Here is a 26537-nt window from a genome sequence, read left to right as displayed (position 1 = left end):
ATTGTTCATAATTATTAAGCTAAATACTATATTCACAGAGATATAAGTCGTATTTAGGTATAAATTATTGAATATTTTATAATTAAAGAAATTATAATAATATCTATAAGGAACGTATAAAAATCTTAACTCTATTCTTTAATATATAGCTCTTATAATTACTAGTATTATAAAAATACACTGTTATAAATGATATTTGCTACACATAATATTATATTAAACTTTGGTATTAAATTATTTTTTATGACGCCTGATTCTGATATATATGATATCTGATTCTTTAAAACCAAAATGTTGCTAAGAATATTTTCACAGGACTCATAAATAGACCGAAAACAGTACACAAGACAGATATAATTCGATAGCACTAGAAAGAAAAACATTTAATTTCAGTTCCAGCGAAAAACCTTTACTTTCAAAACATTCAAAATATCATTGTACAATAAAAAATACGCCTCTAAAACGGAACATCACATAATAACAAAAAAAATACAACTACAGATAAACATAAAAGCTTTGGTACATCATTAAAAAGAAAAATTAACAGGCACAGAACATCATAATAACAAAAACGCTGCAAAAATCTATGTAATGGACACAGAACCCCTGAACCTAGTATCAAGGCTCCCATACGAAGGTCTGTATCTCGGAGTACGTTGGCTCCAAGGGCTCCGTCTATTCTTATAACTGGAGCACGCTATGAGACTGTTCATTGCTGGAGGCCTAGATTGTTCCACGCTAATGCCGTAACGACGACTATGGAAAATGGATAGAAAGTTGTAGAATATTTCTGATATGGTAGGGAAAAATGTACAGGGCGGTTATCGAAGTGCTAAAGGCGTATTCGTTCCAGTGTGAAAAAACGTGATGACTGATTTAAACTAAAATTTTAGAATATTATGTGCTGGGATTTGAGAACTGATTCTCTGATTGATTTCACAACTACCTTCTTAGTATGCTAAGCGTATTGGTATTACAATCGATAGATAGTAGGTTCTATCCTTGGTGAACACAGATAAAATCTTGATCGGACAGGGCATATAAAACTAGCGGTATACATGAATTCAATAGTAGGTAACTTTTTATTACATTAAGTCCTAAAATAGACTTGATCTATACATGATATCAAATTTATTTTCCAATAAGATAGGGCTTGTAGTAGTACCTATTTTTGGTAATTTTAGAGAATTTGTGCTAAAACTATTTTGAAGATATTTAAAAAAATATCAATCATGAAGCGTCATATTTACAAATCGCGTGGGGCATCGCAGACCATATGTTGAAACTAAAATTTAAATATTTTTCCCTTACCTCTTAGGTCGTGCTGTGGGTATAAACTTCTCTCCAATAAGGACGCTTTCATCCAAAGTACCATCCAGTTGCAGCAAATCGCCCGCAGAAACTGATACCTCCATTTTGGGTCGATCACACGTCCATAGGAATATTAGTACTACGAACATCTAAATTATGAAAAAAAAAAAATTGTAGTTGTTTCTGCACTAGTAGCAAATAAAGATAAACATGATTCAAACGCATGAAGTATTAAGATCATTTTTTTGTTTTACATAGATGCAAGGATTCGAGTTCAATGATGCAGTTAAAAAGTATTCATATACAGAAAATATCTGCTACTTTTCCGAATTTGTAGAATACTAAAAAACATAAAATTATGACTATGAATAATCATAAACAAGAATTACATAGTCTGTAGATTGTATCTGGAATCTGGATATCGGGGAATTTGAAATTTTATATTTCTCATATAATACTCACCACACATATATGAAGAATAACAATAAACGTAGTAGAACTTCTAAATCCGATAGAATCAAAGAGGAGACCAGACACAGTTGGGCCAATGAAGGCGCCGAGAGCGAAAGTGGACGTCCACATGCCCGATACTAGCCCATATGTTTCTATTGAGTTGGGGAGACCGCTTGAACTGGAAACAACATTTATAAATTAAAACTATTTAAAAATATGATAGGGATATGATTTTAATTCCACCCGAAGTGTGTGCATAGGCTTTTATGTTCTTTTGGAACCACCACGTTAACTTAGCTATCGTCACTAGTTAGATTTTTTTTAATAAACTGGGATATGCTGTTTTCTCACAATTAGAAAAGTTTAATATAGATAAAATTTGACAGAACAGTAATAATGTTTAAAATGTACTTACATAGCAGTGCTCAGAGCGTCTGAAAATGAGGATACTAATAGACTTCCCATACCAAGTCCGTGAAGAATCAAACCTAAAATAGTAACCCATAATACTCTGCAAATAAACAAGAAATGTTAAATATTGTATATTAATCGTTCATTTCAAATGGAAACTCGAGTTATACATTCATCCGATAAAAATTTCAATGTCAAAGTAGTTCTTGCAAAATAGGGGTTTTACGGTTACATTGCCAATCGTAAATAGCCATTATATAATAAGCATATTTTATACTTTTACATTTTTTATTCCATTTACATTTATCTTACATTTTGTCACCATTCAACCAGGGAATAAATAATGTTCTCATCACATCAATACTCACGTAGGCATATCAAAGAAAGGCGCCGGTCCAATAAGCAAAAACGCGCCAACCACGAACATATGTCCTATACTAGTGATGTACTTCGGCTTGACCGCGGGGTGGTCACACAGCCAGCCCCATCCGGGAGCTGACAGCGCGTATATACCGCCGTTGATTATGAATATAACCCCTAGCACTACTGGCGAGAAACTGAACTGTAATAGGAGAGATTTCCCACTAAAGATAACACAGTACATGTGCTAATACTAGTGATGTACTTTAAGCCAAAGGGCTTGACCGCGAGAGAAACTGAACTGCAATAGGATAAGTTTTTCCAATAGTTGACACTAAACTTATCAAAACAACTACAGTGTTAACCATGTGTTAACAGTCTTTTTTACATTCTATGCTTTTCCCAGTATCCATTTAATACTTAACCAAACGCCTATTATTTAAAATAAATATTACTATTCACACAAATATTTAACAAATTTCACGTTTAACTATAGTGGGAGCAAGAGAAAAAGTTAAAAGTTTATACCTGTCTCATATGCGGTTCTAATGTCGCCTGCAGAAAGCCTATACTCAAACTGGTGGATATTATAGTAATTGCTGCTAATAAAACGCCAGGAATTCGCAATACTGACATCATGGTAGCTGAAATAAATTCAAATGTTACTTTGAATTTGCTCATTCTCATCATAGTGTATAAAAAAATGACAAAAAAAAATTTTCGTTAAATATTATTCTTTACTGTACTTTTGATTAATTTTGCAAGTGGAAATAAAAATTTTACACGTTTATGATTTCTTGCATTAAATTGCCACATCAAAATACGGAATACATACTTCATTTCACCTACATACCGTCAAAATCTACAAAAAAAAACATAATTACTTCATTAATATACGGAATACATACTTCACTACACAATGCACTGAAAATCTACTAAAACTACAACTTACGTCCAGTAGGTTTAATATCTTCATCATCAGCAGCTTTTGGAAGAGTAATATAACATAACACAGCAGTACATAAGAGCGCTGCACCAAGAACAGCAAAAGGTAAGGAGTATCCTCCCACACTGTAAAGGGCTCCACCTATCATGGGACCAGCTATGAGGCCTAACCCGAAGAAAGTTTCTAGGGAGGCCTGGAATTAAAATATTTTGCACCTTGCAGACTTTTTCTTGAGATTATAAAATTGTGTTGGTGTTTAGTAAAGATAAATTAACTTTCGATCAGATGCTAGCAAAGGTGCTAGCTAGAAAGGCAAGAGACGAAAATATCTGACGGTTAAAGATAGCGCCTACCACTAATTTGAGCATAATGTTTTGATAGATGTAGACAGACCCTACATAATGTAGGTACCATAATAGGCAGATCCACATAGAAAATGCTTCGCGAAGCCGCTTATCAATTTGATGAAATAGAAAAAAACAACATGCCTCGTGTACGTGGGTACCTATGTATTAAATAGAGGGTATGCTAAATAAAATCTTGCTATAGTTCTACTGACTACAGTTTTTAAGCAACTTATTTTTTAATATTCAAAATGAAATATATACTCACAAACATTGTAGCCACATTATCAGGGAACTCCTTTGCTATGATAGCAAAAGAAGCAGTGAGGAAGGCTGCATTTCCCAAGGCTTCTATGATTCGTATCGTGAACGCCAGCGTCACGAACGGTATGTGCCCGTCTACTTTGTCCAGTAATCTGGTGAAAACAGTTTCATATCATACACTAGCTGTGCTTCGCGGTTTTACCATCAGTGCTCCGCTCCTGTTGGTCTTAGCGTGATGATAATATATAGGATTTCCTCAATAATTAATGGGCTATCTAACACCGAAAGAATTTTGCAAAACGGACCAGTAGTTTCCGAGATTAGCGCGTCTTCAGCTTTATAATAGATATTAGTATAGATAAAAAAATGTAAGTATATGTAGAGTTCTGCCTCATTAGAGTTCGCAATGGTTATCCATATTATCGAGTATAGGTTCGATACATTTCAATATTAACTAATAATATATGGTGAGGTGACCGTTTGGCAACGTCGCCAATATGGGCATTTCATCAATGTCGTTTTAGTGAGGCAGAGCTCTTACTCTCATTCCGCATTCAATATGAATTTATTATCATTAAGCACTTTTTATCATGCCACCATTAAAACCCATTTAAGTTTTAATTAACAATAAAATTATTTTTGAAAAAGGGGTATTCGAAGTTAATAATTAGACTGAACTTTTCTTGAAAAAAGACGATAAAAAAAACAATGTTCACTGAAAGAAAAACCTCTAAGATGCTACTACATATAGCTGTTTTGTTAAAAATTAAAATATATGGCAAACAGAAAAATATACATATTTGACGCAATATACATATTATTTAACGAGATTCGAGAATTAAATAAAACCGGCCAAGTGCGAGTCGGGCTCGCGCACAAAGGGTTCCGTAGCAGCAAATATAATAAATTACAGTTAAATCAACCTATCTCAAAAACTATAAGAGATACTTTGATCAAACCAAAAATCGTTGAAAGAGTTAATTAGCATGCATCACCTCTATTTTTTTTAGAATTTTATACCCCGTAGTTATAAAAATAGAGGGGGGGGGACATACTTTTTACGACTTTGAGAGCTGATATCTCAAAAACCGTTCACTTTAAGAAAAATGTTTTTTAGAAAACTTTATATCATTTTAAAAGACCTTTCCATTGATACCCCACACGGGTATGTACATCGAAAAAAAAAATTTCATCCCTCAGTTACATGTATGGGGGGCCCCACCCCCAATTCTTTTTTTTACTATTTAGTGTCATATTTTTGTAGCGGTTCATACAACACATATTCCCATCAAATTTCATCACTGTAGTACTTATAGTTTCCGAGTAAATCGGCTGTGACAGACGGACAGACGGACAGACGGACAGACGGACATGACGAAACTATAAGGGTTCCGTTTTTGCCATTTTGGCTACGGAACCCTAAAAAAGATTTAAAAATAAACACGGAATTAACTATACCATACCAGCAATTGCGTAAATACAAAGTATGTGTTTACTTTTTAAATAAGGAAAACAATTTTATTATGCAATGTTTATTTTGCAAACATATTATCAATATTATTTCCAAAACTTTTAATGAACTTTTGACGCAATTTACAAAATATAATATGTCTTAACAAACAACAAAAATTTCTCCTAGTAGAATGAACATCCGAAAGAAAATATTCTTTCAGGATTTATACCATAAATAATGTAATCATTTTCTCAGTAGCATAATATATTTTGCGTGGGATTTGAACTAAACTAACTATTTTTGTAAGTAAAATTACATTAAGTGGAATTATATTGAACCTATATGTAAGTATTTACTAAGTAGTTATAATAATGGATCAGTTATTTTAAAAAGCATGCATTCTGAATGGATACTAATAAAAACGTATATAAGACTTACCCAAATAAAATAGCGCATGTTGAGGTAGTCAATATACCCGCATTGAACACAAGTTTGGGACCCAAGCGGTTCAAATGTGCCCCATACAGGGGGCTGATGATGAACACTACGAGCTCAAACACTCCGAAGACCAGCCCATACTCTGTAGCTGTGCAGCCTTTCTTCTCTGCCTGGAAATAAATTGTTTATGGTTTTATCTTTGTTTTATTATTTTTAACGCGTTCAGCAGAATGAACAAGTATCTCTTGATTGACCCAATCATTACATACTTAGTTAAAAACATTTTCATTAATGTTTTTAACTAAGTATGTAATGATTGGGTGAAATGTTTCAGCAAGATTTATCTCTCTAATTCGTGTTCTGCATCTGTTGCGTGTATCTGCGACATATATAAAAATAATCATTTTATTCTTTCTAGCCTTTAAGACTATTTGCATTATTTTATATAATACATTATCTCTACAGTTTTTATTTATAGGTATTATCTTTGCGAGTGTGCTAAGTATAGTCATTAGGCTTTTATTTTAATTACTTAACTCATAAAATATGACTTGAGTTCATCGATATCATAGTGAAATGTTATTACTATATAATTGATACATTTACCTGATATATAGGTAGTTTAAAGTTTCCAAAACTTGAGATAAAATGATTTACGACGTACTTAACTACGAAATATCTGTTACTCTTTGATCTGTGACCTTGTTAATTGCCTTTTATTTATATTAAATAAAAATAGACACCACGATTGCAGATAATTTTGTTTATTATATAAGCGTCACGTGCGTGTACATCATGTTCCTTTGAGATGATATCTCGTACATATTGAAATACACTATATGAGCTAGTAAATTGAGGATATTGTATATTCTGTTTCCTTTCAATTGATGAAAATATGAGTATTTTTCTTTCTATGTAGTATAAAATGAAGACGTTTCCCGATGTACTACGCAATGGATTTTGATGCGTTTTTTTAATAGGTTCTAGATGAAACAGTGGGCGGAAAGTTACTTATTTATTTATTTATATACTACGGCTTCTTACGGCTATTAGCTCTTTTTAGCTGAACGAAACACGAAGTGGGAATAATACCAAGAATCTAGATGTACATATCTGTCATACAAGCAGTTTGACGCACTAACAGATGAAATTTAATCCATAGAAATTCTTGAAAAATATAATAAAAAGCTGCGATAAAAACGAATTACGCCAAGAAGCAATATGTATATAACAAATAAAGACTTATGTCTCCTGTTTCTCGCTAGAGAAAGTAATTGATATTTCACCCAGATACATATTATAACTTGTAAGCGCCTAGTAATTATATTGTGAACATAATGTGATAACCCCGCTTTGCTTGTGAGGTTATCACGCGATCAACGCACTGACGCACCGTACATATAGATTTTATACGTATATTCAATTGTTATTAATATTTGCAATATTAATAGTATTTATAGTTTAAAATAAATTATAAGGCAATTATTTGATAATACTGCCGTAGACGGATGCTATAATGTAAATACATTTTCAGAAATTGTACCTATTTCATAGATGAACATTGAATGTGAACGCGAAGTTATCGATTTTGCTGATAAAAATGGACAAGTTCCGTTCGTATTTGACTAAATTATTTCATGGTTGAATAGCCCATTTATCGAAGAAAGTTCTATCACTACGCTAAGACCATCAATGCGGGTGAAACCGCAGTACACAGCTAGTTATAAAATAAAAGAAAAGGAACATTTTACACTTCTTTATATTAGAGGAAGTAATAACGTATCCTTCAAATTAAAGTACAACGACATTCACGGATGCACGTCGGATGAACTTCTAAATGTCGCTGAAATATCAAAACAGATTCCGTGTTCTAGTCATACCTACGTATGTTACTCCATTTCCTTGAAAGAAAAAGGAGGATATAAAGAAAAGTGAAGGCCAATTAATATCGCGTACGTAAAAACCTATAATGTTATGTGTCATTAACCTTTGTTATTTGTTGAAATTATATCGAAGTTTGATAGTGTCACTTGAATAGCTGAAGATTGGGAAGAATCGTTTTTTTAAGTGTTAGCCAGTAGCAGTTTATTTTGCTTTCGACATTTGGCTGAAAATAAATCCGCTCGCCGAAAATTAAATTTAGGATAGAATTTTTTGTATACTATTCCAGTATTTAAACGTTTATTACTAAATATAAATCGCACATTTAACGGATTTTTGCCAAGGTTTAAAACATGATTTATTTATACCGCCGAGTTTTATATGATAAAGTCGTGCCTTATTTAACTATCGAGTATATATTTTTTACTTTTAAATGTATAATGAAGTCTATTAATAAAATAAAAACATACCTAATACTTCTGTACATCCTGATATTTTTGATATTGCTTAACCATTATTGTATATGATAACGTTGATAAATGAAGGTTATATTCTAATCTAAATTTAAGTAATGTTAATTAATCGTTTATCACAACAAATATTTACGAAAATTACTCCAGAACCGTATAGAATCTTCAATGATATTATATTACAATAATTTATCGAATAATCAAAACAGGTCAAGGGAAATTTAATTCAAATTGACGGATGTTTTGTTTATTTTATTTATTATAGATATTATTTATTTAATGAGAATAATATCATACTTTATGGTTCATAGATTCCGTATTTAAAATGGTAATGGAAGAAAAATGTATTCAAATTGCCTATTGGACGGGTAATTTTTATCCATGGATTGAAAATTCGACCCTAAAAAATAGGTACCTATTCCCAATGTATGAATAGATGAAAACATATGAATGAATAGCTATTACATGAAGGTGAATAAAAATTAAATTTCTCACTCATGTCTGCCTGATGGTTTGAATTTTGAAGTGAACAAATCATTTGATTATTATAAATAATAGGATTGTCTTCTATAGATCTAATAAACAGCTCAAAACTAACTTTCTTATCATTAGAATTTTTCAAATTTATAATGTTTCGGCATATAAAAATAAATAACGAATCTATGTACTTAATAAATACTAAGTTCATTTAGATTTATTGAGTAAGTTTATATTTTTAACCGACTTTTTTATAGTTGAGATTTAACTATGGATTATATATTGATTGTCTTAAAATTATATTTCAGTTATATAGATGATAGAAAAAATAAATTATTTAAAAGTCTAAATTATTTTTAAACTCTTGTGATATACGTATTACGTTTAGGTATACTTACACTTATGTACTTAGAATATGTAAATTGCATAAATAAATACAAATAATGTTAAAGTAATTGGAAAATATATTGAATTTGCTAGGTATGAGGTGCAATAAACAAAGTTAATTGACCATATCGACTGATATTGGCATTTGAAATGTTTTATTATTTATGATTATTTATATATTTAACAGGTTCCATTCCATTTCCGTTAAACACAATAAAACATAGGTATATGAATCGATTGTGCTAGGAACTTAAATTAATATAATTACCGAATAATTTAATAATTAATATATTTACGATTTTTGAATAGGTAGGTAACGTATTAAGTGGGTGGTGTTTTATTTTATACAAAATAAAAGTAAAGAAAACATTTAATGAAATCAACAAGGTTCCAAAAAGAACTTAAAAACCTGAAATCGTTAGAAATAGCCGTTAAAATAAGTGTGCTTATTTTTAGTTGGTTCATCTTACATTTATATTTTGGAAATACAAAAATACGAAATAATCGTCATTTTATTCGATCAATTTATCGTAATTTCAGCTTAACATATTTTTTAAACCTTCAACACAATTCAGCGGTCTACCATGTCTTGGTATAATGTTTATGATTTCCTTACTACCTATGTGAAACAAATTCAATACCTACATAAAAATTAAAACTATTCTTTTCATACTGACCTCTTGTGGAAAAAATGGCGCTTGTAACGCAACACATATGGCATTACAAAAGTCCGCAATCGATATTACAACTAACGTTGACCATTGTCGCCTTGTAAATTTTAATCGCATTTTAACCCTTATTCTTCAATTTAATTTACAAATCACAATTCAAATTATCATCGAATTACGAACACAAATCACCAAATTAATAATTATCCCAACAGTTCCCAAACGTGCCAATTTTCTTGAAGCAAATAATTAACTGACTAAATGAAGAGGGTAAGATACAATTTTAATCATATTATGACACTAATGTCATTAATTGAACTTTCAACTCCATTGTTTTATCGAATTGGCCGATGTACATTGACGTTTTTAATTAAATTTATTATCTGTGCTTGATACATTTGGCGCCAATGTAATACGCAGTTCAGAAATTTCTCTTTTTATTGATTAGTTATGACAGAATCCAGTACGAGATAACTATTACATCTCTGTTGATAATATTATTGCTATTATTGAAATGTTTTTAATTGTCTACATAACTGTAAACAATTTACTTACATGATTTATGATATCTACGAGTTAGGGTTCAACGACCCGTTATTAATTTTATTTTTGTGAAGTTCAGTATTTGTGGCCAGTCATTTTTAGTTTAGAGGTGTTAGGCGGTCAGCGATAATTATTCAGCTATTCGCGCCTTAAGTTAGGGGTCCGCGTTTATTATGGAATCAACGTGCTCGAAACTAAAAATCGTAAGCGCCATTCACATTTTTATCAAAAAGTGAATGAAAATATTTAGTACCTATTTTCTAAATCTAAAACAGTCACGAAATCGAGAAGGTAAATACTAAATACCTATGTATTTGTGATTTTACACGAATTCTTATCGTAAAATACGGTTGTGATGAGCATTTATATGATATTTTAGAGGTAACTTCAGGATTTTTTTTACCGAACAAAATTTTTCCAATCGTGTTTTGGAAACAGTCATCCCATCACACATACCTACGTTCTGTAATACATATTATTAGAAATTTCAGTGCGAAAAAACTTCAATATTTTATGATATTTTCAATTATAGCTCATAGATAACAGTCCATTTTGCCGTTTTCACCTACTAAATATGTACCTACTAAAAAAATTGAATGTAATAGAATTATAATTTTTATTTATATAGAACTAAATTCAATGGACGTTATAAAAAAATCATATCAGGGCAATCCAATTTTCGCAATTTATTCCATTTTTTTATCATCATAACATAGTAGTTTTCAACTTTAATATTTTCTCTGAAAGTATTTGCAAATTATAAAAAAATACCTCGTAAAAATTGATGCAGTTTTTACTATACGTTGTCTATAAGAAAAAGCAACCTAAATATCCATGTAAGAGTATCATCATTAATAACTGCTCTAATGCAACAAAACTTAGCGATGTTCATAAAACCATGAAATAAAACAATTATGTATATTATCTTAGCAGAACTCCCATGTTACGCGTATGACATAACAAACTTTAATTACCCATATAAGAACAAGCCCTGAGTCTAAGCCCTGAGTCGTTTCAGGGACAAAATAACAGAGCACGGCTAAACACGTGGTGTTAGTAAATACCCGGTCTACGGGTGGGGAACATCTGAGGGATGACGAAAATCGCGCCCGAATAAAACAACATCCACGCTTTCACTTCAAACAATATGAAACGCGCGCCTGTCCGCCTGCTGACCGAACTCGCGCTTATTGCCCATCGAACCTAATAGACGGCGGACGCGGGAAATTCGAAAAAAGAACTGTCAAAATACAATTATTAAAAATAAAAAATCGAATCGAATAAAAAAAATTGAATGTGTTCAAATTGTGATTTTGCCCATTTTTGAAGTTTAGTTCTTTAGATTTGGTTCAAATTAATGAAAATGAAAATGGCTGAAAGTTGCGTTAAAATGTTTTTCATCCTTTGTTTGACGGTTATCTGTCATTCGGGAGAAGCGGCGGATGAAATCATAACGACACTACGTGAGTATCGTTATTATTTTATTTGTTTATTTTATATAAATTAAATGAATTAATTAGGTACGTTATTTATAATTACCAAAATCCAAATTTGCAATTTTGAGTAAAATATTTCATCAGTCGTAACATTTGCATGTGTTAAATGTGTAATTTTTAAAAATAATTTTAAAAATAAACTGTGCGTTACAAAACTTCGCTGTAATACTCCGTAACAACATTGTCTTAAAAAGGTTCTTCTTGCAACAGAGATGACTCTGACAGAATTCATCTCAATGATCTTCCACGATCAATGTCGAAACGTTTGTTTGGCAACTTCGAAAAGTGACGAAAAGGCGACCTTTGCCTTTTTATTATTTTTATTATATAACCACCTATCTATTTCAATAATGTTTGTATCTCAAGTATTTGACTCATTTTGTAAATAAACAGTTACAATGAATAATCTTCATAGGAATAAATGTATTCATGCTCGAATTTTCGTGAAATTTTGTTTGCTCATTTCAGTATTTAAAAGTAGTAGAGTAAGAAATACTCCGTAAATCGATTGAATAATACGAATGTATGTTGAAGTAGCAAGCAGCGATTTCGGATAATCATTCCTATCTTTCCAAATAAGACTATTACACAAAAATAAGCAGTGTCTTACAAAATCATAATAAAAACATTTTAACATGTTATAAAATTGCGTTTAAGATAAGATGATAATGCAATACCTTGATCGAATGTTGTCTTAATTAAAACGATTGCTCAAATAACAATATTGCCAAATTTGAACTAAATAGTTTAATCGCTTTAAATTTTGGTGAAATAGTGAATATGACAGCATTAAACTTGTTATTATAGTAAACATCTTGCGAGATATTGTATATTGCATATTTCATAAACAACATGCATGCAATTTTTACCATACAGCATCTATTGAAATTGATTAAAAATTAGAGAGTATTCAACGGTTTGAATAAACTTAATGCTAATAATTGTAAGCTTTGTATATTTGGATAATAATATTAACGAAGTTAAATTAAACCTAGATGCGTTTGTAGAGTTTCAAGTGAAATACAGCTATATTTGATAGTTAGATAGATTATAAAACTGCTAAAAACATCATTTTTTTAACAGTTCTTTCCCTTCATTATTCACAAAGTAATAACCTTGATATATGAAGTGTCTTTCGTCCGAAAATGTATGTATTTTTTTATATATAAAAGTTTAAGGCTTTGTAAGTTCCTTAATCTGATTAATTCTATCATTATAATTATTGTACCGTATTATCAGATCATCCGTTTATTTTCCAAAGCTTTTTGAACAAAAGAACCGAAGCATTAAAATACCTCCTAAAATTAAAATATCGACAACGCTCACATAGAATAAATGTGTCATTTATGCCATGGCCACTTTCGACTTGACGAAATGCGTGTTTGTGCGTATAATATACCAAAGTATTTATTGAATATTTACCAAGTTGCGCTGACACACGGAAGGTTCGTATGCACATAATTATAATGTAAATAAGATGATCCTGACTTGAGTAAATTATAAGTAAGTATCAAGATGTACTATGCATGTGTGAAAGGATTATACAGCTTTATATGCTGGAACTCGATTAACAATTTAAATGTCGGTCGGTGTAACAGCTAAGGATTTTAATGAATCAAGTGTTAAAGATTTTAATAAATTAAGTAATGGACAAAGCATTTTGTGTATCTGGTGATATACAGCCAATACAAAGTCTACATCTGGCTAACATTGAGAGACACCACACAAAAAAAACAAAGTCTACTACGTACCTACTTGCTAGTCAAAAAAATATAAGTTGTTGACCGAATACACTATTTTAATCTTATTAACGTTGTTTAAGCAATGTTTTGAAGTAATTCAATGAAATGTTATAAAAATTGCATAATTAGATTTAAATATATTTTGAAAGCTCTATGCAAGTTGCGATGCAATCTCGAGACGTATTTTTATATGAACGTGCAATTTTGTTTCTTTGTGTATGAATGTTTATCTGTAAATCGTTTATTGCAATACGTTCCAATAAAACACAAATAGAATAAAAAATAAGTAACGATATTTTTTATATAGGTAAATGTTTTTTTTTTGTAAAGCGTGACATGAATACAATATAGGGTACATAAATATTAAATAGAACTGATTGTTGAGGAAAATGTACATGATATACATTATTATTCTAAGCGAAACTAATCCCTATATTATCACTGCTAGATCTTAACCTTGAAGAAGAATAGATTTCCATACAATTTAAACTTGAAATGTTTGACAAAGAAAACAACATTGAATTCACAAATACGTACATACATGTATTTTATTTGAAACGAATCCATTAAATTCAAATTTTATTCAAAGTTTCCATTTGCTTTTTAATATACCGTTTTCCTTGACTCTCCCTTATATTGAGATGGACAAAAAATTATGGTCAAGTCTTTTTTAGATTTTGTGAGCGCGTAATACAAAAGACTTCAACTACGAATTCTACTTATACGAAGAATACTTCTTCTATTAAAAGCCTTGTGATAAGAAGGATGATGATAACGGAATTCGGACGTATGCATTTGGCAGTTTCGCCCACACTGAAGCATTAAAAATGGATATAATAGATAACATTATAATTATTTATTACTAGAGGTCCGCCCCGGCTTCGCCCGTGATACATATTTTGCAATAAAAGGTAGCCATATTATGTCCTTTCTCGGGTATCAAAATATCTCCATACCAAATTTCATGCAAATTGGTTCAATAGTTTAGGCGTGATTGAGTAACAGACAGACAGACAGAGTTACTTTCGCATTTATAATATTAGTATGGATTCGGAAGTTAAATTTCGGAACCTAAAAGGACACTTAACTTTTTCTAACGTGCCTTGAAATTAAATCACGAAATTGGGAAGTAACAGTGTACAACGTCGATAGGTACTCGATAGTTTAAAATATTCTTCTGTAGGGTCTGAACATAATGCTGTACCTGTTTCTTGAAAAATAAATTTTTTCTTGAAAATAAATTTTCTTGAAAGTAGGTATTTCTTCCTAGTTATATTTCTTTACCCATTCAAACAGAGAGTGAGAGTGCAATTACACGAAATAAGCCACACAAGCATAGTGTCATATTCTTAAAAATAAAACGAGACACCATTAAATTAACCATGAGGAAGTTTTAAACAAAAACTATTTATAAAACAAAAGATCGTTACAAGGATTGTTAAATGCTTGAAACAATACCAACCGAACACCTTGAATAAATGTCGCCGTATCTTCTAGTTTTGGTAAGAGATTATTGCTAGCCTTGCTTCTCCTTTTGAGACGCTATTAATGGGGCTTGTACGTGATGTGATTCATTCAGACCGCTGTTGAAATTCACTCTATAATCGAATATACGACATTGACCTGATCATTGTTTTACTATGATCATATTGCAATTATAACTCTTGTGTAACATTTCAGTGAAGGATATATTGTATGGTATATCGAATTAATTGTGCTTATTAAATGTCGTATCATAGCTTCATTTTAGAACGACGGTCACAATATCGAGCGACTGAAAGCCATCATTGTTTAAACTTAAAGTTTGTTCACATTTTGTCATTTATTACGTTAACTAATCGTTTAAACGCAAACTCGATGATGAATAGGGCCTTTTTGTTGTTGCTTGTTTTCATATTTTTTTATCAGTTCAAAAAAGTGACAGTATCCTCTGTGCGTGCTTTTCAACTGAAAAAAGATTAAATACAACAGTTCTATAGCCTAATATTCCGTAGTCTCTATACATAAACAGAGACTACGGTTCACACAAAAGCCGTCCATTACCACGAGGAAGTCATACACAGTCTTCTGGCAATCGAGTTACCAAACGGGCCGGTAATTTGACCACCGCAATCGGCAAGGCCTTGACACCGCGTTGCGTCAGCTTACGAAACGCATTGGTAGTAGCCTCACGCCCACAGTGATATATCGAGATCTCTGCAACGTTTTGTCTAGCTATGAATCAATTTTTTAACTTTTGCTTCTAGTTTCCTTGAGTGACATGAGCATCCTTGGAATTTTAAACTTTTTTAAGCCTGTTAAGAGCTTGCGCATTTGAAATATTGTTTCATTCTTCGATCGATCATAACAACTTCAGCTCATGCGATTTTTTGAAAGGCTAGGCAAATTTTCAAATTTTAAATCATCGGCAGATAGGTAACGATGGCGGATAATTAACTTTCTTTATTATTAACTAGCTTTTGTCGAGTTGACCGGTTATAAAAATATAGCCTACGCGTCTCACTATTATTTGTATACGTAGTATATTATTATTAGTCTGTGCTATTATTGAATAATGTAGCTTTCTGTGTATGATATAATTTTCATTATCGTACCAGTATTTACGAAGATTACCACGAACAAACGTACAAAATCAGAACCTATTTAAAATAGATAATGAAACCATATATTATAAACTAGCGACCCGCCCCGGCTTCGCACGGGTGCAATGCTGATACTAAATACACTCCAGAAAAACTGTGAACGTTGTATATAAAAAACATAGCGGCCCGGCCAGCCGGTACCTACCGCCGCAAATGCTACGTCCCGCAATTTTTAAATCTGTAATATCTTCGAAAATATTCACTTTAATCATACGGTGTAAAAGGCCATATAGATCTATATTAAATGATCAATGTATTCAAGGTATTTAATTGGTTAAGGATTAATGCTGTACAAAAACTGCCAAATTGTTTAATATGATATGTTTGATTAAGACTTCTAATGAAGTAAGTTGCTTACATGTTACTTATTATCAATTGCAAAAATTAAAAAAAAAAGGGAAACGAATTTTAAAGTTGAAATAATGATATAAAAGCTCTATTAAAAACACCTTTATTTAAAAGATTAAATAAACATTCCTTAGTAGCACGTAACATTTAATTGTAGATAGATATCGCGGTATAATTATATTTACGTCACGTTAAGTGTTGCTTGCACACGGCGTATTTGGGTTTGTGCTTGTAATTGCTATGAGATAAGCTTTAATTACGGTTTTAAGTCTTTGTTTGTTTTCTTTATAGTTTGCGTATGTCTAGTGACAAAAACTCATAGTATCTATTAATAAAGATTGGAATGCGTTTTTGAACTGAACGGCGTAGCCGAATTGAGATTCTTCGTCTTTGGGAACGTCGGTTAAAAATTCAAGTAAAGTGTTTTAGAAACCTCTAATATACGTACTGACCGCCTCCTTGGTACAGTGGTTGACGAGTGAGCGTGGAACCGAGGGGTCCTGGGATCGAATGCCGGTGGAAACGAAGGAAAAAAAATGTCACGGTCTGGTAGGACACACTCAGAAGGCTGATCACCTACTTGTCCCTAAAGAAATTCGATCAGTGAGACAGATGTATAATGCATCTGACCCTTACCCCACTAGGGGACATGGGACTTCACTATAATATACATACTACCTATATTATGAGAACAAACCAAAACACGAGCCTTATCATTGCTTTTATTTTGTTTGCGAACATAATGCATTTTGCTTTATTCTGTTTGCGCTCAAACACATTACTATGCAGTGTGGATGGCTATCGATTATAAATAGGTAAGTAATTAGTTTACGCCACTCTGTATCTATGTAATGCAATGAGTCATTCGCAACTTGTATTTATAATCACAGTATCTCATGTCTTCCACGCTAAGTCCAGTCAACGTCTGAAATTACATTATGCAAATTAAAGATATTTTTGAAGCTCGATATCTATAAATTAATCAAGGGCAGTGACAGTTTCCATAATAATTTTATTATTTGATTTATTTAGTCTCTGTTATAGGTGAGGGTATGTGTCTTGATTTAATATACGACCTCATTCACTTTTATGATGATACGACCCGAAAAAAGCTCAAAAAGCTTTTCTCGGGAGCGGTAAAACGATGCAACCAGGATTCATTTTAGAAAATGATAACGTTCACAATTACTTACATCACGCAGTGCCTGGTCATTCAGGTTTCGAGATCTTCCTTTTTCGTGGTCATTTTAAACGAATATTTTTACACGGGAACTAGCTTCATATTTATTTTCTTCTGTGTGCTATAAATAATAACTAATTAAATTTCTCAATACAAAATATAATACATTAATATTAAACTACATAAATTTAACATTTAAATAATATGTCGTATTAAATAGTCAATTTACATTTAATACGACATATTATCTAGATATCCACATATGTATACCAAAAAATGTGTGTCCTTATTAAAATAGAAAGGCTCAAAATATGCAAGTCACGATTAAGAAACCTTGTAATGATTGTGTCGCAGTCATTCCATTTTAATTCAAACGAATTAAAATACGCTCGTATTTTAAACCCAAACAAAAATGAGGAACTTATTTATCTATTTTATTTATTCTAATATTTATTATCACTACATAATATAAAACAAAGTCACTGCCGCTGTCTGTCCGTCCTTATACGAGTATATGCTTAAATGATAAGAGTATATAATATCTTTAAAACTACGTAACGGATTTTTTTTAATAGATAGAGTTGTTCTTGAAGAAAAATTTAGTATAGATTTTTTTTTAATATTTTACAAAACAGGCAAAGCTACGCGCGGAAAATTAGTTATAATGACCATCTACGTAATATATTTGTAACGAAAATAATTAGCGGGTTTTTCTTGACAAATGAATCATTCTTGCGTCCATAAAATACAACAAAGGTACAACAATAGTGTGTCACAATGTTTAGATGGTATCCATTTAGCGTGAATGTTAACTGATTTACATAATGTTACAAATTTTATTACGATGTTTTGTAGGTAATATTTATAACAAAAATATTTTAATAAGACGTTGCTTTTATGCTGATTTATTTATTCAAATGTAGAGTAAATAGATCACGAAAGAGTAATTTTTCGAACTATCTTATTCATCGTTTCATTCCGAAGCAAGAAGTTCTATCATAATATACTAGCTGTGTCCCGCGGTTTCACCCGCATAGCTCCTCTCCTGATGGTCTTAAAGGTAGCATTCGGATCTGGGCTGTCGCGACCTGGCAGCGGTGGCCCTGCAGCCGGGAACATTGTCGCTGCTGTGCGGCGCTGCCAGAAGCTTACGGATAACAGCGTCCGCGACCCGGGCAGCGACTGCCACGCGCAGTAGTCAAACAGCAGTCAGTCAAAATAATAGTCAAATATACGAAAGCGAGAACTCGTGAAGAGACTGATAGAGGACGAAGAAGAGGATGATCAAATAATGTTGGTCTTACTATCATCAAAGAGGAATAAAATCGATTCATTATATCATAACATTATCCTTATAGGTTTTGAGTCAAGGATCGTAAAGTGGTGGATTTTTAGCAATTAATTCAACTAAAAACTCGTCGTTTTCATCGGTAAACGTCGCCAGCAGCGCGACCGTACTGCTCCCGGAGCGGCCCGGCGGCGCTGCCAAAGTCGCGAGCAGGTACGAAGCGGTGTGGCGCGACCACGGTCGCGGCTGCGGGGCAGCGGCTGCCGGGTCGCGACCGCCCAGATCCGAATGCTACCTGGGTAATGATATATAGCCTATAACCTTCCTCGATAAATGGGCTATCTAACACTGAAAGAATTTTTCTAATCGGATCAGTAGTTCCCGAGATTATCGCGTTCAACAAACAAACAAACAAACAAACTCTTCAGCTTTATAATATTATAGTATAGATTATGAACTTCTTTATAAATAGACGAAATAGTCCTATATTTAACTAGCCTTCTTCTCTTTATGCCTAACGCTTATTCAGTCATAGAGTAAACATACAGGCACCTTTACGTCAGATTATGGAAATTAAAACAATGACTAATTTATAATTAATGACACACCTTCCCCCAAATAGTACAAAACACGTTAATTTAAATAAACACACCAAAAGTATTCGGCGCATTTACGAATCCGCAAAAGTAGGTTTATGGGTTGTCAATGGTTACATAACCTGTGTAAGCGACCTTGTGTAACCGTAACCGTTCAAGTTCAAGTTATAGCTCATAAATATTACTATTTCGGTTATAGCTGAACTAATGACGATTTTGCAATTTTCGGTCCAAATGAGAGCACTAGAGGATAAAAATTTATGAACCGTATAAGAGTTTTGTTTACTCTTGTATACTAAGGGCTGATTTTTCAATCCTTGAATATAACTTATTCGTCGAATAATGTATAAAACTACCATTTTAAAAACGTATTCTAATTGTCCGTATTTGACAGTTTACGTGACATTTTAATATTATCGAGTGATACTTTATTGGACGGATAAGTCCAAGCATTGAAAAAATCAGAATTATAGAATTCAGAGCTAATTTATACGAAAACTAGCGTAGGTAGGTGAAACTTCGTTTGCAACTCATGCAAGGGGATCCATTTTGGCATTTTATGTTTTTGTTTTATTTTTATATAGTGTTATGATATTTTGTAATAATAGAAAAAAGCTTTATAATAAACGGGCTGAATTTTTTATTAAAATAATTAAGTATTCGCGAAGCGTTTAACTTTTTAGGGTCGCGCATTACTGACTCATTATTGGCAGTGACCTCAGATGAGCACAATTTATCAACCCTGAGATTAAATGGCAAATATATGTGATATTTAATTACGTAAAGGCCATGGTCGAACATTAATATTCGGAACTTTTAAGGAGAATAATAATGCCATTATATTATTGTCTTTTAATTTTATGATTAAGTGAAACTTTATTTGTTTGCTAATTATAAATGCTCCGATAGATTGTTTTCGCTATTTTTATGGCAAATTAACATATTATTTCTTTGTATTTTATCCGATTATTACACTATGTTTGAATTAATTTTATAAAATGCATCCTCCTAACATACATATTTTATTTTGTTTTTTACATTTTTTATACATTAATAACACAGGCTAGTTAAAATATAAATGGAAACCAGTGCTTAATTAGTAATTCTGGAGGTAAAGCACGACTTTTTCACATATGCGCTCTTATACGAAATTCTTCATTGCAACCACCTTTTTCATTTCATCATCTTCATTAGCCCATATACGTTCCCACTGCAGGAACACCCCCCCATGAGACCTGTCTTTCATTTACAAGATCGTCAATCATCTAGCAAGGAACGAACGAACTGTCAAGCTGATCTTTCTTAACACGACACACCAATGATGAAAGATAATTCAAAATTTCCATTATTATCTCTACTTTCGTACAGCTGTAGGTCATCGCTCGCTGGATCACCTTGCCTTACTGACCGCACTATCACGTTGTTACATAACGCCTGTGCAAAGGATTTGCTAGGTTTATGAAAATTATTTAATACTTAACATTTATGCTTTAAAGATCGTAATTGCAAATGTTGGGAAAGCTAAAGTGACTTAATAGTTACAAAAATAAAGAATGGATTTAATGCGAATTGTTTATTTTTCCATTGCTTAAAACTTTTACCACATACATACCACGTATGTGTTTTCTGTTAGAGATTAAAGTATCCCTTAGGACATATCCAAAAGAATTGCTGATACCCAGCCATCTTCACAAATAGCCAACTGTTCTAAAGTTGCATTACAAAGACCATAGTACTGTATTCAACCTTCAACCAAAAAGCCTTCTCAATAACAAACTAAATAAATTCTCCCTTCATTCATTTCCAGCGGAATACCTCCTGCCATGCAACAGAAATGACCCCGAACTGGACACATGCATCAAGAGATCCTTCAACCACCTCCGTCCCTACTTGGCCCGAGGTCTCACGGACTTGGCTGTACCTCCCGTAGAACCTCTGCTTATAGACCGACTGGTTATGGAGAACTCTGCAGGCCCTGTGCGAGTGACAGCCGCCTTCAATAACATCACCGTGGTTGGGCCTAGTAACTATACGGTTACCAAGATCAGGTATTGCTTGCTTCCTTGTTTTTGCCTTTATTAATTAAGAATTTGCCTTTATTATTAAGTGTTTCTAAAATAACGGGGTGATGGTTAAAATTCGCTCAGAAGCGCTTACAGAGCTATGTTAGGTCAGGTTTTTAACAGGAGAAAAAGAGGATAAAATAGGATAGGAAATAGGAATAGAGGATTGTCGATAGGAGGAGGGAAAGTGTGCGGATTGGTAAAGAAAAATCGTATCTTTTAGTTTTCATATCCTTCCATTTTATATTATGCCGATCTTTTGATTATCCCCCGATAAGGGTTCTCATAGATCCCATTACTTTAAGAACTATGGAAAATACCAACTAATATCATAATTTGCATTAAATGACAGTATACTTGGCAATAGTAATCAGCAGAATGACATCTTACAACACCGTAAAGTTGCAAGCAATCATCACACAATGGGCATGCGTGTGGAATATTATAATCTGTCTATTCACAATTACCAAAAGTATGTCAAGACTAAAAAGGAGACGATAATTTAGTTTCAAAATTACGTTACTTATTCTATTCAAAGATCATTATTTTCGACCTTAGATAAGGAAATCTGAGTTTTACACGAAATGTGCACATTAAATAATGATTATTATTTATAAATTACTCAAATATTTTTTGTGATAAAGCCAAGTACATATAATATTTTTTCTCTTATTAATTAACGGATGTATATCCAATAACGATTACAACAAATGTCTATAAATTAAATAAAATCATTCTTATCTATAATAGAAGTTATAATTTAATTTATGATTTTGTTAGCTTAATTAACACCGTCTATCCAAAACGCAAGTAGATTCATATTTAAAACCAACTAAAAAAATGCGAAAAATATTCATCTATATATTTGCTCACACTTGAAAACAACACAATGAATACAGAGACAAATAACATACAGATATGTTTTTACCTTTTTACTTAAACAAAACTTACTGTGTCTGTTTGTTTAGCATTATTTTTATTGATATAGATTTCAATTATTAACTTGAATGTTTGCATGCTTGCATATAAACGACTCCTTTATATACCTACGATTTTAATCCACTTTAAACGGACTGATTTAATTCAAACTTTGTACACGTAATAAGGATTGGTGACAATGCAATAATTTCACGATTATAATTTTTTTGGTTTTAACTACATTTTTACTACATACATTTCAGATCGGACCTGAAAAAATTACGCATAGACATGGGTCTAGTGCTCCCGCGCATCGAGGTGACCGGTCGCTACGAAGTGAGCGGACAAGTGCTGTTGTTCCCGGTCAGATCACAGGGAGACTTCTGGGCTTCTTTCAGTTAGTATCAGTTTTTATAAAGTATACCTATTATATTGTTTCTACGTATAGGTACTGTCTGTCTGTCATTTTACGTACTAGGTTCGAGGTTATTTCTGTATGTGCAGTGATAGGTTGATTTTTCTTCGTATAGTATGTATATGTATTGTATGTCATAATAGATATGAGACTTTCATAACATAACCTTGTGGTTTAGCTGCTTTAGAAATGGATAGATTTTAATTAAAAGAATGTAATGTAGGTCTTGCTAATTCTAGTAAATACTAGTCGTCAGCATTGTATTGTACTGCAATTGAACATGTATTCGTTGCAATAGAAAAGTTTATTTTTCTCTTTACCAATATTGTTTTTATTAATTTACCGGTATTATTGGTTTTTACATAATAATATGACATAACATTACAAATCAATGAATTTATTTTTAATAGTTGTCGTCCTTGTACTTCGGTGATTGTTTATACATATACTCGTAAAACATATGACGTGGTATTTAAAACTTTCAAAAATATTTTTTTTATTATTATAAATGGCTGGAAATTTTTATTTTTATTTTTTATTTTTATTTTAATTACTTATACCTATTGAGTTTCAGGAACACATTACAAATTTACTAAAATAATTTCTTACGTTCACCAACAATTTTAATGTTTTAAGTATATTCAAAACATGCTTATATTTTAATACCGGGTACATTATTTTGAAATTGATTAATACGGAAATAAGGAACAATTTCATTAGGCAACACATATATGTATAATACAATATATTTGACGGTACTCGAAGCAATCTTGATTTCACGAAAATTATTTTACAACGAAAATATTTTGCTTATTTAATATTTTTTTTATTTCGGTAAAACTGCTTTTATAATTTTGGTCTGTTTTCCTGAAACTAAGAAAGACTGAAGTTTTCCATCCCAAGTAAATTTAGGTAAGTTCTACGTTCCTGAATTATGGAAACGTATAAAAATATCGCTTTCGTTGTTTTAGTCTGCAAACTGTTTGTTATTTAATTAATATGATTTGCTTTGCTCAGCATACATATTTTTAAAACTTCATTGTTAATTCTGATGCTTAGGATATAATTTAATGATGAAATACCTATAATAAACCGACCATATACTGCCACTTTACTTGCTTAATGGCATAAAAAAGTTATAAGTGCGCATTTCCAAATATATGTAGGAAATGTTGATGTCAGACCATTGGGCATTGAATATATTAAAGACAAAAACAGCGATCATTTCAGCAAACATTCACACACGTCATAAGTGCTTACTTGTGGTAAAAAAATATTTGACACTTCAACTCCATACATTTTTATACCCAATGTACTGCACCAATTTTCACATCTAAAAACAAAAAATTACACGAAATATTATAGGTGACGTGGCCGCCATAGTGAAGATCTTCGGCAAGGAGTCAGTGCGACAAGACACAAAGTTCCTCACAGCTGATAGGATGTTGGTGGACTTTAAGTTGCGAGGCTCAAGGTTCAAAGTGAGGGACACGGTTAACCATGGCAGTGTTATTGGTATGATCTTTTAGTATTTTATATTTATAAAAAAAGTTACCTAGTTCAAATTGCAAATAGAAGATCCATTTTCCGGATTGATTATTATATGTTAGAATGAAGAAATGATTAGACATAAGGCAGACATAAAAATAAGACATTTTAGGAATAGACCATCGGCACATAGTAACTCCCATTGGTCAGGGGCACCACGCTAGTTAAGTATGTCGAATTTCTTACATGTTAACCGACTTCAAAAAAAGGAGGAGGTTATATTTTGGCATACCAGTTTCCTAGCTATGTTTTCCTTGACCAAGAAGATTGTGCTGAAACGGAAAATGTGTAGTTAACTTAAGAAATCGATTTCATTTTGGCGCATAAATATAAATTTCGACTCAATTTTTTATTTCCCAATCCTGGACTTCTTTTATTGAAGTTCAATATCCTAATAAATGACCTACAAAACAGACATTGCTTATTTCAAGTTCGAGGCCCTAAAATACAGGAGATAGGTTGTAGATATATATGAAAGCCAATTCCAGGTGAAGCAATGAACCAGTTCTTAAACAACAACGCAGCAGAGATCATAGACGAGATGCGTCCCGCAGCCGCGGCGGCCATCGCTAAACATTTCAAAGTGTTCCTAAACGCCGCGTTTGAGAAGATTCCTGTCGATCTCTGGCTTAAACCTTGATTATTTTAGTTGTTCCAGCTCTTTGTTATAGGTTCTAAAATGTCAATGGTGTTGTAAGTTAAAAAGTGTAACAAGGTTATCGTTGAAATGTGGCTAATTAGCTATATTTAACACCAGTTGTCTTTTTTTCGCTCACGATAGTTTAATCATGCCATCTCACTTTGACGTATCGTGTGTGCGAAGGTTGCTTTTCCACCAATAATGTACGAGGATGTGTAGTGAGGAATGTGTGTGTTAAGAACCAATCATATCTCTTCATTTAGTTTAAAGTTTGAAGCAGCACTATTGGTTATTTACAAACCACCCAGCGTGCCGTTTTTGAAGATCGAATGTCGTGTTGGTAACCTATCTATACCTTTTTACTTAAAATAACATTGTAAAACATGCGGTATTTTTTTGTGTGTTTCGATATTTCTTTGTGTTCAGTGTTGATTGGATTTGTGATTTAATGTAGGATTTGTTTGGCGGAAATTTCTGTTTCAAACAAACTAATGATTGTAGAAAAAAATGAGAGTTTTCGTATGAAATTGTCTTATAAAATTTGGAAGTCTGAAGTACAATTTGTCTCACTCTATCATACAAGTATAACTTCCATTAATTGAAGATGTAAAAATATTGAATATACTATTAACATATTACCCTTTTAACAGTTTGATTTTAGGCGAGTATTACGCGCGATTTGAGCGGATTTTAAACGCGATTTATTCATCATAAATATTCAATAGTCATAAATTTTCTAAGAGAACTTTTTTGGGCATTGTATCATTACAATGCCCAAAAAGTTAAAAAGTTAAGTAAATGAATATTATATAAGAAATTTTTTAACGTTCTTCAGTCAAATAAACCTTGACTATAACATAAAAGTGAGACATTGTAAAACAGTGTTTTAGCATTTATTCATAAGTTCTAATGTAATTTTAACAAATGTTTCATACAAGTATTGTGTATTTGTAAATAGTTCTTATACTTCAATGTTTCTTAATATTTGTTTTACGAAACAAATATATATAAGATACAAACTTATAAATTTTCATCAAAAAGGTCATAAGTGTCTCAAAATACGGGACAAATTAGAATATATGAATTGGATTTAAAGCTTTATTTATTTAGTTGTAATTAGTTTTAAGACATTGTAAATGTGCGACTTTGCGACCGATCTGAATAGCATGTAAGTGATAGTGTGAATATGTTAAATAATAAAAGTATTTTACCAACATTTTGTATTTTATTTTATTTGTCTTGCTTCACTCGGAAT

General features: G+C 32.0%; 3 protein-coding genes across 3 annotated transcripts in view; 2 read left to right on the top strand and 1 right to left on the bottom strand.

Moving 5' to 3' along the window:
- The window catches only part of LOC149489955 (uncharacterized), a 216607-nt gene that overhangs the window by 68494 nt on the left and 121576 nt on the right, over positions 1-26537 (top strand). The window lies entirely within an intron of this gene.
- LOC149489971 (MFS-type transporter SLC18B1-like) lies at positions 97-10134 on the bottom strand. Its single transcript, XM_089714766.1, has 10 exons — positions 9873-10134; positions 5981-6150; positions 4094-4241; positions 3488-3674; positions 3064-3179; positions 2544-2737; positions 2180-2275; positions 1774-1942; positions 1312-1460; positions 97-756 (listed from the first exon to the last, which is right to left on the bottom strand). Exons 1-10 carry the CDS (start codon positions 9981-9983, stop codon positions 585-587), a joined length of 1512 nt encoding a protein of 503 aa, XP_089570892.1. The 5' UTR covers positions 9984-10134; the 3' UTR covers positions 97-584.
- On the top strand, positions 11486-26498 carry LOC149489970 (protein takeout-like). Its single transcript, XM_089714765.1, has 6 exons — positions 11486-11869; positions 21506-21746; positions 22943-23076; positions 24460-24609; positions 25131-26041; positions 26078-26498. The coding sequence occupies exons 1-5, from the start codon at positions 11764-11766 to the stop codon at positions 25280-25282; spliced, it is 783 nt and encodes a 260-aa protein (XP_089570891.1). The 5' UTR covers positions 11486-11763; the 3' UTR covers positions 25283-26041; positions 26078-26498.

The sequence above is a fragment of the Colias philodice genome, chromosome 3 (assembly GCF_061535455.1).
Source record: "Colias philodice isolate Cphi_HAF_F1 chromosome 3, ilColPhil1 Martin Lab GWU primary, whole genome shotgun sequence".
In the NCBI taxonomy this organism is placed as follows: Eukaryota; Metazoa; Arthropoda; class Insecta; order Lepidoptera; family Pieridae; genus Colias; species Colias philodice.
Note: the sequence above shows the minus strand (reverse complement) of the source record. Positions and strands in the feature narration are given on the sequence as shown.